This window comes from Procambarus clarkii, chromosome 21 (assembly GCF_040958095.1).
Source record: "Procambarus clarkii isolate CNS0578487 chromosome 21, FALCON_Pclarkii_2.0, whole genome shotgun sequence".
NCBI lineage: Eukaryota > Metazoa > Arthropoda > Malacostraca > Decapoda > Cambaridae > Procambarus > Procambarus clarkii.
In genome coordinates this window covers 26,260,783-26,272,760 of record NC_091170.1, presented here as the reverse complement: position 1 = coordinate 26,272,760, position 11,978 = coordinate 26,260,783, and the positions used below count along the sequence as shown (strand labels likewise).

The 11,978-nt window shown below is 43.4% G+C and overlaps 1 protein-coding gene across 1 annotated transcript in view; it reads right to left on the bottom strand.

Annotated features, from left to right (window-relative positions):
- The window catches only part of LOC123748274 (deoxynucleoside triphosphate triphosphohydrolase SAMHD1), a 259,172-nt gene that overhangs the window by 115,422 nt on the left and 131,772 nt on the right, over window positions 1-11,978 (bottom strand). Inside the window, exons 4-5 of the mRNA XM_069328220.1 lie at window positions 7,744-7,924; window positions 1,448-1,642 (exon numbers count right to left, since the gene is read on the bottom strand). Of these exons, the coding sequence (XP_069184321.1) occupies window positions 1,448-1,642; window positions 7,744-7,924 (376 nt within the window). The remainder of the gene's footprint in view (window positions 1-1,447; window positions 1,643-7,743; window positions 7,925-11,978) is intronic.

Genomic DNA, 11,978 nt, shown 5'->3' with positions numbered 1-11,978 from the left:
AAGGGATGTCTGGGATGGGTGAGCCTAGGATAGGGGACCTGGGAGGTCTGGGGTGTGAGGGGGCTGGGAAGGTCTGGAACAGGGGGGCTAGGGGAGGGGGGCTGTCGTGAAGTGGCTGAGGGGGTCCGGGGTTGGGGATTAGTTGGGTCATGTGATGGGGGAGCTGGAGGGGCATGTGGTGGGAGGTTACGGGTTGGGGTATACAGGGTAGACTGGGGTGGGTTGACTGGGAGGTCAGGGGTTGGCAAGGGAAGGGGAGCTTGGGGAGGGGGGCCGGGAGGGAGGGGGGTGGGGTAAGGAGGAGAACTTGGGAAGGGCACGGGGTGCAGGAACAGTGAAGGTCTGGGGTAGGGGCTGGGGGAGAAAACGAGCATGGGGGGAACATGGGGGGTCTGGGATCGGGGAACATGGGGGGCATGGTCTGAAGGGGGACTTTACTGTCTGGGGAGGTGCAGGCGATTGGTGGGGGATGGCTGAGGGGTTGGTTGGTGGGAGGCTTCTGTTACAATCCTCCCTCGGGATGCTGGTCTGCTGGTGGGGGGATTCCCACTCCCTTCTGAGGTTCCTGGAGACATGGAGCTAAGTCCTGTGGCTCCCATATCCCTACCCCTTTCTCTGCATCTCCTTCTTGTTTCTGCAGCCTTCCTTCTCTCCTCCCTTGTCATGTCCCGTTGCAAAAAGACGTCTTCGTATCTCCCTAACCTCACAAGTCTGGTCTTCCTGGATAGGATTTTCTCCCTTGTTGCCTGCATGTGCGTGCTTTCGTGCGTGTGTGTGTGTGCCTTTGTAGGGGGGGAGATGCGTGGGAAACTGGGGGGTGGGAGAGGGCAGAGATGGTCACTTCAGGTCAGGTGGTCAGATGTGTGTGTGTGTGTGTGTGTGTGTGTGTGTGTGTGTGTGTGTGTGTTTACTAGTTGTGTTTACTAGTTGTGTTTTTGCGGGGGTTGAGCTTTGCTCTTTCGGCCCGCCTCTCAACTGTCAATCAACTGTTTACTAACTAACTACTAACTTACTAACTACTTTTTTTTTCCCCCACACCACACACACACACACACCCCAGGAAGCAGCCCGTGACAGCTGACTAACTCCCAGGTACCTATTTACTGCTAGGTAACAGGGGCACTTAGGGTGAAAGAAACTTTGCCCATTTGTTTCTGCCTCGTGCGGGAATCGAACCCGCGCCACAGAATTACGAGTCCGCGCGCTATCCACCAGGCTACGAGGCCCCTGGAGTGTGTGTATGTGTATGTGTGTATGTGTGTGTGTGTATGTGTGTGTGTGTGTGTGTGTGTGTGTGTGTGTGTGTGTGTGTGTGTGTGTGTGTGTGTGTGTGTGTGTGTGTGTGTGTGTGTGTGTGTGTGTGTGTGTGTGTGTGTGTGTGCGTGTGCATGCGTGCGTGCGTGCATGCCTGCGTGTGTGTAAGGCTCAAATATATACATTGACTTACCTCATAGAAGAAAGACATGTTTCTTCTTTTTCTATCCGGGTCATCTGATTCCTTTTGCTCCTGCTCGTCCTTCCTGCGTGGGTCAATAAGTTCCGTGATGAAATCTATGTCTTTTTTTTTCAAACCCTCACTTTCAAACGTTTTCTTCATGCTATTATATATGTCCTCAAATATATGCACTGACATGTTTTCATGCTGCAAATACACAAACACAGGCATTAATATTAAAACAAACAGGGGAAAGGCAACTATTTTTCAACAGGTATTTAAAAACCTTTCCATTCATATATGGAACGCTTAAATTTTAATGAACACAATATATTTTAATTTTGATCATTTAACATTAAGTATAGGGACAGGGCCATTAATATATTGACGACTGCAAGAGAATGGTTTCTCAAGATTTCTCTACAACTGACTTGAGTGGCATCCAGCAGTGCAGAGTGCGCCATGCATGCAACTAGTTTGCATTTGGTGACAAAGGGAGATCGAGATCACTTAGAGATGTTAGTATTAGTGTCAGTGAGTGACTCACTGACCTAGAGTAAACTAAGGAGAGTGCTGCTGCCTAAGTGCTTTTTCATGACTTTACTTCAGACACCTGTAAGAGGTAGAACAACTTAGTTTCCGCCACCACCTCCACCACCACTTAGTGTCCTGTCACTCGAATCTTCGACGTGCGGGTAGCCGCCAACCACCGCCAGGGCTTGTTTACCATGCAACGTGACGTCACTGCCTGCCCCACCCACTCGCCTCCTCATGCGCTCTGTAGTTCAACCCGTTCTCGCACTTTCTTACAGTCAATATTGATTTATTAAATACGTGCATATGTGACATACTAAACATACTAGTTTACCTTGAAAAGCTTCATAGAAAACACCGACCTTACCTATCCTTCTTAGTATGTTAAGATAAGCATCTTATTGCTTCGTAATGTGTGTAAGGAGACTTGCCCACACGTCTCGCCCTGTTACAGGTTATTCATGCCCGTGCCATCTCATGGCTGACTTAATCTTCATCAATCATCAATCAATCTCGCCCTGTCTGGGATGTGTGGTTCCCACCCTGTACCCAGTGTGGTTCTGGGGAGTCTGTCTTGTGGGGAATTGACCTGTGAGATTTATATTTATTTAATTTATATTAATTTATATAGTAATTTATATTTTACGTTAATTTTTATTTTCGATAGTAAACTGTTTGTTGTTTGAAGTGGACTGTATTTTTGTAAATTCCCCCAAATCGATTTCCTTACACATTCAGTGGGGTTTATGGATTGTATGTAGTCAACAATATAAGTTACTGGTTAATAGACATTCTCTATAATATTAGATTACATATGTAACTTGAATTAACTACAGCTTATCTTGCATATAGTGGGCCTTGTCCACCAGAACAAGGATGGTCACACCAAATAGTGCTCGTGGCTGAGGCTGCATCAACACCATGTACTGGTGAACTAGGTAACTAGTGTTAATTCTTGTTCCTCTTCTGTTCCACCTGTCCAAGGGCACTCACAAATAATAGCAGTAATCCTAATATTACAGCTATATCAGGGGAAATAAAGTATATTGATTATGAGATAAGGACCAAGAAATATTTACCTTGGTTTTGTGTCTCGTTCACGCGCTAACCTGTTCACTCTATAACTAACTATAACATTTCTGATCAAGAATGAAACAGGTAATAAGCGAGTTTCGGAAAGAACACCTCCCTTATTGTAGACGATACGTGCTGATAACGAGAACACGTAATCCCGTAACACTGGTGTCCAAGGGAAATTTCTGTGGAACTCGAAGTGAACTCCACTCGAGACTTTGTTGATAAATTTAATGGCTGCCTGAGGTCACCCTCCCCCTGACGCACCCCTTGTTCTCCAGATGGCACAAGTGGTTCGAGGGTCTACATTTACTCGATTTTGGTACTGATAATTAAGTTGAATTCAAGTGGAATGTTTTTATGATGATTTTATGATTTTTTTTATTTTATGATTTTATTTTTACAGTTCAAAGACTTCTGTATTATGAACGTTTCCCATTAATATAACTGGTAATTCTAATTGCGACATGTGGAAATGATATCCCGTTTTCTATTTGAGGAAATGTCCACTGTGTTTCATTTTCTATATGTTAATTTGAAAGTTGGTAAATAGTGTTGGTTTTCCGACCTGTGTTATTTACCTGCACGTGTGTGAGTATGAGATAATACTTGCAGTCAATGTACGTCTCCGGCACGTACCTCACCATGTCAAGCACGGTCATGTCAGGGAAGCCTGCAGTACTACTACGTTACCACGTGGTTCAAGAGTGTGAAGTTCCACGTGGTTCAAGAGTGTGAGTTTCCACGTTGTTCAAGAGTGTGAGTTTCCACGTGGTTCAAGAGTGTGAGTTACCACGTGGTTCAAGAGTGTGAGTTACCAGGTGGTACAAGAGCGCATGTTACCACGTGGTACAAGAGTGTGAGTTACCACGTGGTTCAAGAGTGTGAGTTACCAGGTGGTACAAGAGCGCATGTTACCACGTGGTACAAGAGTGTGAAGTTCCACGTGGTACAAGAGTGTGAGTTTCCACGTGGTACAAGAGTGTGTTACCACGTGGTACAAGAGTGTGTTTCCACGTGGTACAAGAGTGTGAGTTTCCACGTGGTACAAGAGCGCATGTTACCACGTGGTAAAAGAGTGAGTTACCACGTGGTACAAGAGTGTGTGTTAACACGTGGTACAAGAGTGTGTTACCACGTGGTACAAGAGTGTGTTACCACGTGGTACAAGAGTGTGAGTTTCCACGTGGTACAAGAGTGTGTGTTTCCACGTGGTACAATAGTGTGTTACCACGTGGTACAAGAGCGTGAGTTACCACGTGGTACAAGAGCGTGAGTTACCACGTGGTACAAGAGTGTGAGTTTCCACGTGGTAAAAGAGTGTGTGTTTCCACGTGGTACAAGAGCGTGTGTTACCACGTGGTACAAGAGCGTGAGTTACCACGTGGTACAAGAGCGTGAGTTACCACGTGGTACAAGAGCGTGTGTTACCACGTGGTACAAGAGCGTGTGTTACCACGTGGTACAAGAGTGTGAGTTACCACGTGGTACAAGAGCGTGAGTTACCACGTGGTACAAGAGCGTGTGTTACCACGTGGTACAAGAGTGTGAGTTACCACGTGGTACAAGAGCGTGAGTTACCACGTGGTACAAGAGCGTGTGTTACCACGTGGTACAAGAGCGTGTGTTACCACGTGGTACAAGAGCGTGTGTTACCACGTGGTACAAGAGCGTGTGTTACCACGTGGTACAAGAGTGTGAGTTACCACGTGGTACAAGAGCGTGAGTTACCACGTGGTACAAGAGCGTGTGTTACCACGTGGTACAAGAGCGTGTGTTACCACGTGGTACAAGAGCGTGTATTACCACGTGGTACAAGAGCGTGTGTTACCACGTGGTACAAGAGCGTGTTACCACGTGGTACAAGAGCGTGTGTTACCACGTGGTACAAGAGCGTGTGTTACCAAGTGGTACAAGAGCGTGTTACCACGTGGTACAAGAGCGTGTGTTACCACGTGGTACAAGAGCGTGTGTTACCACGTGGTACAAGAGCGTGTTACCACGTGGTACAAGAGCAGAAGTACACTTACGTCGCATCAGGCTTGGATACCCATGTGCATGGGAAATAGGCTTACAGGTTCCGGAAGATGAGAGGAAATGTCAGCACTGTGGAGAAATGCCCGACAGACCACTGGAACATTATCTAACACGGAACACAGTTACAGTCACAACAGACGACTGGAATATTATCTGACACAGTGCACAGTTACATTCCAACTAAGATTTAAACCAAGATTCAACAGAACAGAAGAAGTTGTTAAACCCTTTGAGCATAATCCTACTGAAGCTACGATACGAGTCAGAAATACTCATACTCCGCCCAAGTAAAACCTGTAACAAAAAACACGTAACACTTAGTGGGCCAGCCAGATGCTCAGGGCTCGCGCACTAACCACAACCTTCATCGCTGTAACCATCTATACTAAACACAACTCTCAGAACTGTAACTATCTCCATTAAACACGACCTTCATCACTGTAACCAGCTACACTAAATGTTGGAAATTCTGACACTAACCTTCTAACATTACTGACCGCCATAAGATTTTGCCAATTTACATTAGCTATAAAAAGACAACAGAGAATGGGAAAGGCCGGTACAATCAGATTTCGTCACATAATTCAGCTAACTAATGTTCTTTTAAACATCTTCCAGTTTCAGAACTGGCAACACAATAAACAAATTATTGGGATTAATCATATATTCAATAATAATCAGTAGTTAAATATACTAAATAAGCTACTTCTCTCGAAACAAAACGAACCGGTTCTGGACATGTCCAGAGGGGAGGGAGAAGGAGGCAGCCATATTGTAAACAAAACAGCCATGGTGTGTGTGTGGCTACAGTGCACTATCTTGGGGAGTTGATACGTCACGAGGTTGTTGAGTTGACAATGAGTATACTACGTGACCACTATAACTCTACCAGCAAATCCCAAAGGGCAACGTGACTCACATTAGTCACTAATTGTTACAAACCTAAGGAAGTTGCCATTTCGGTTAGTCTATTAGCTCAGATATATTTGGCAAATTATTCTGTGTCTAGAATTAATTTTTGGGACGTAGGACAACAATACCACAAGAGTAAGCCCTCGTTTTATAATACAAAATTTCTTCCCTGATATATGCTGTATATAGTAGTAGCAGGTTACTACTTATTAGTTACTCGAGAGGTGCAGCCCAAGGGAAGAAGAAATTAAATGGAGTCGTCCTAGTGCAAGTGGAAACATTCAGGATCACCATTAGGGCTTAAACCAATGAGTTTCGTCTATGTGACATGAGTTTCTCAATGTGACAGTGCCTATTACTAAGCTATACTCTACGTACCGGATAAGAGTCTACTGTTATACTAACCCACTTTAGAAGTAGTATTAACATTAATAATTCAATAGTTTATTAACATTATCAATTATTTGATTAATAGGCTACGTACATAACCCCCCCCCCCCACCACATATGTGATCAGCTAAACACGTAGCAGGATAAATTAATAAATATACAATCCACTTTGAAGTATTAATTATCTATGAAAGTAAGTTAAAAAAATTATTAATTTAATACATAAATAAATTAACAAACAAAATCCTGCTGCGAAAATACCCCACACTAAGCCCGACCTTCATAAGAATAACCATCATCACTTCCCAACCACTTGGGTAGGACGGTAGGGCGACGGTCTCGCTTCATGTAGGTTGGCGTTCAATCCCCGACCGTCCAAGTGGTTGGGCAGCTTTCCTTTCACCCGTCACATCCCAAATCTTTATTCTGACTCCTTCCAAGTGTTATATAGTCGTGAAGACTTGGCGCTTTCCCCTGGTAACTCCCTCCCTCCCAGTCATTCGATCATTAACTAAACACAACCTTCATCAATGGAACCATCTACACAACACACAACCTTCATCTCACTAACCATCTACACAACACACAACCTTCATCTCACTAACCATCTATAATAATATGGAAGGAGTTATTTTTCTGGAGTCGAGAGAGAAAGGAAAGAGAAGCTGACGGACGTGTTTCCCGTATAGAACATCAACTGTGCCTAATTTTGTATTTTCCTATTGAATAATGCGATACAGATCATAATGGGACGAAGATAGTGCGCAAACCTGCAAATGACGAGATGCATGAGTGATGCTGCAAGGATCATTCCTTCGTGGGTAGGGAGTGGCACTGCATGTATCATACAACATGGAGAGTGGTTAGTGGTGCAGAGTGTATCATACAACATGGAGAGTGGTTAGTGATGCAGAGTGTATCATACATGGAGAGTGGTTAGTGATGCAGAGTGTATCATACAACATGGAGAGTGGTTAGTGATGCAGAGTGTATCATACATGGAGAGTGGTTAGTGATGCAGAGTGTATCATACAACATGGAGAGTGGTTAGTGATGCAGAGTGTATCATACATGGAGAGTGGTTAGTGATGCAGAGTGTATCATACATGGAGAGTGGTTAGTGATGCAGAGTGTATCATACAACATGGAGAGTGGTTAGTGATGCAGAGTGTATCATACAACATGGAGAGTGGTTAGTGATGCAGAGTGTATCATACAACATGGAGAGTGGTTAGTGATGCAGAGTGTATCATACAACATGGAGAGTGGTTAGTGATGCAGAGTGTATCATACAACATGAAGGATGCGAGGCATAGCGCCATGCATCACACAGAGGACAAGTATTCACAGCATTTCCTTACACAAAAGTTTGCATCTTGATTGGCAGCTCTGATGAAAGCCTCCCAGCAGTGGCTGAAGGGTCCGTGGCCGAGGTCGTGGCAGAGGGCGGCCACCTTCACGCACAACACGTCCTTCTCGCTGACCATGTCTGGGTGCTCCTGCTGCAGGTGCTCCACCATCTGGCCCGCTAAGTAACACGTGCTGGCCGAGCAGGGAGTGAAGCACACGTTAACAGCATCATACAGGCATCTTCCTCATCTCCTACACCTCGTATATATGTTGCTTGGAAACATATTTATGAGACACGCAATTAAAAGGAAAATCAGAATTAAAAAGAAGTTTTAAAAATAAATACAATTCCAATGGCCTTATGAACCAAAGTCAATTAGTAAAAAAAAGCGGAATGATCAAATGTTTGGGAGTTTGGCAAGTAGGCAGTGGTCAGGGCCAGTCTCTCAGACACATAATAGTCAGGGCCAGACACTACTCTCACACGCACAGAATAGTCAGGTCCAATCACTACTCTCAAGCAAAAAATAGTCAGGGCCAGTCACTACTCTGAGATGCAGAATAGTCAGGGCCAGTCACTACTCTGAGATGCAGAATAGTCAGGGCCAGTCACTACTCTGAGATGCAGAATAGTCAGGGCCAGTCACTACTCTGAGATGCAGAATAGTCAGGGCCAGTCATTACAATCAGGCACAGAATAGCCTGCTCCAGTCACTACTCTCAGCAGAGATGTATACAATGTATACATATACAATGTATACAATTATACAATGTATGTATGTGATGTAACTATATAACCTGAGCTTGCAAAAGCATCTTAATCACCCTCAGTGGTTAAGTGTTTAATAACACACTAGTTTCTCTATCAGCTATCTTACCCTATCAGAGTAGGAGAGACATAAATGTATACACACCTTATTGTGCTTGGGGGGGGGGGGGGTTGAGCTCTGGCTCTTTCGTCCCGCCTCTCAACTGTCAATCAACTGATGTACAGATTCCTGAGCCTACTGGGCTCTATCATATCTACATTTGAAACTGTGTATGGAGTCAGCCTCCACCACATCACTTCCTAATGCATTCCATCTGTTAACTACTCTTGACACTGAAAAAGTTCTTTCTAACGTCCCTGTGGCTCATTTGGGTACTCAGTTTCCACCTGTTTCCCCATGTTCGCGTACCACCCGTGTTAAACAGTTTATCTTTATCTACTCTGTCAATTCCTCTGAAAATTTTGTAGGTAGTGATCATGTCTCCCATTACTCTTCTGTCTTCTAGTGTCGTGAGGTGCATTTCCCGCAGCCTTTCTTCGTAACTCATGTCTCTTAGTTCTGGGTCATATCTCTGAACTCTTTCAGGCTTCGCCTTGTGCTTGACAAGGTACGGGCTCCATGCTGGGGCCGCATACTCCAGGATTGGTCTTACATATGTGGTATACAAGGTTCTGAATGATTCCGTACACAGGTTCCTGAATTCAGTTCTGATATTAGCCAGCCTCGCATACGCAGCAGATGTTATTCTTTTGATAAGGGCTTCAGGAGAGAGGGTTGGTGTGATATCAACTCCTAGATCCTTCTCTCTGTCCGTTTCATGTATGTATACGTATGTGTGTATGTATGAGTTTATGTGTATGTATATATATGTATATATATATGTATATATATGTATATATATATATATATATATATATATATATATATATATATATATATAAATATATATATATATATATATATATATATATATATATATATATATATATATATATATATATATATATATATATATATATACACACACACACTAGCTGTACCCTGCCACGCGTTTCTGTGGCTCAGCAACAGCAACCCTTCCCCTGTCTCCCAGTCCTCCCCACTATTCCAACCTTTCCCCCATCCCCTCGTCCTCCCCACCATTTCCTACCTTGCCCATCCCTATGTCCTCCCACTATCCACAACTCCACCGTCTCCTCGCCCTTCTAACCTTTTCGCACTCCACCATCCCCTCGTCCTCTCCACCATCTCCCACTGCCCCGTCCCCTTGAATTCCCCACCATCCCCCACTTCCCTGTTTCCTTGTCCTCCCCCACCAATCTCCATTCCCCTGTCCATTCGTCCCCATCATCCCCAACTTTCCCATTCCCTCGTCCTCCCCACCATTATCCCCTCCTCCTGTTCCCTTGTCCTTCCCACCATACCCAACTCCCATCCCCTCGTCCTCCCCACCATTCCCCACTCCCTCGTCAGATGCATTCCCAAATGATCTGATGTTCCCCTCAGAAAATTTGTAACATCAAATGATCTGATGTTCCCATCATTGAAAAATAAGAAAAAGAATTAAAAAATTAAAATGAAAAACAGTGAAAAATTAAAAAAAATAAACTATACTCATGAAATGAACGGTATGGTAAACAACAAAGTTCAATTCCAACACAATGTCACTCAAAATAATTAAATCAAAATGAAAATAATTCAAAATCTATGAAAATTCAGATTATCAATGAATCTGGAAACATTGAAATGGAATCGAAATATGTTTAGTACAGCGTGAGTTGCTCTTACGCGCAACAGATGGTGCCTTTTAAAAACAAAAAAATGTTTTTACCTGTCACAGGTGTGGGATCTATACTTATACTTACGAAATGCACGGTATGGTAAACAACACAGCTCAATTCCAACATAATGTCACACAAAAATATTAAAGCAAAATTAAAATAAATAGAAAGTTATGAAAATTAAACTTATCAATGCAATTAGAAACATTAAAATGGAATTCATAACATATTTAGTATAGTGGGTGAGTGGCTATTACGGGCAACAGATGGTGCTGTTTTAGTAAAAAACATGTTTTTACCTATCACAGGTGAGGCATCAATATATAGTAGGTATATAAAAATATGTGCATATTCGAATGGAACGTTGTGTCAGAATTTCAAAGCAATCGGTAAATTGGTTTCGAAGATTTCTCTCACATGAAAAACACATGAAAAACATAGTTTTCCCAAAAAGATCATGTTTTTTTCCCATCACAGCCATGAAAATAATATAGTATGTATATAAAAACTCGTTCGGATGCAAAAGGAACATTGTGTGAAAATTTCAAAGCAATCGATGCAGAACTTTCGGAGATTAGCCATTTTGAACAAACGAACATTTCATTTTTATTTATATGGAGTAGCTGTACCCGGCCACGCGTTCTCAGCAACCTTCCCCTTCTCTCCCAGTCCTCCCAACCATTCCCCCTCCCCTGTTCCCTCGTCCTCCCAACCATTCCTCACTCTCCTGTCCCTTCGTCCTCCCAACCATTTCCTATTCCCCCATCCTCTTGTCCTCCCACCATTTCCTCCCTCCCACATCCCTGTGTACTCCCCACAATCCACCACTCCATTGTCCCTTCGTCCTTCTAACCATTCTCCACTCAACCGTCCCCTCGTACTCTCCTCCATCTCCCACTTCCCCGTCCCCCGGCCTCCCTATCATTCCCCTCTTCACTGTTCCCTCGTCCTCCGCACCAACCCCCACTCTCCTGTCTCCTTATCCTTCCCATCCTTCTCCATTCCCCTGTCCCTTCGTCCCCACCATCCCAAACTCCCCTGTCCCCTTGTCTTCCCCCACCATTACCCCCTTCCATGTCCCGTCGTCATCAGTACCATCCCCCACTCCCATCCCCTTGTCCTCCCCACCATTCCCTACTCCCATGTCCAATGCATTCCCAAATGATCTGATGTTCCCATCAGAAAATTAGGAACATCAAATGATTTGATGTTCCCATCAATGAAATATAAGTAAAACAATTTAAAAACGAAATGAAAAAAATGAAGGAATAAAAAATAAACTATTCTCACGAAATGAATGGAATTGTAAACAAAAAAGCTCAATTCCAACGCAGTGTTACAAAATTGTTAAATCAAAATGAAAATAATTCAAAATCTACGTAAATTCAATTTGTCAATGAAATTGGAAACCTTGAAATGGAATTGTAATATATTTAGAATAGCGTGAGTTGTTCTTACGTGCAACAGATGGTGCTGTTTTTCAAAAAGGCATGATTTTACTGTTACAGGTGTGTGACATCTATACTTAAACTCTCGAAATGAGCGGTATGGTAGACAACACAGCTAAATTTCAACTCAATATCTCACAAAATAGTTAAATCAAAATGAAAATAAATCGAAATATGAAAAGTTAATTTGTCAGTGCAATCGGAAAGTTTGAAATGGAATCGTAACTTATTTATTATAGTGTGTATG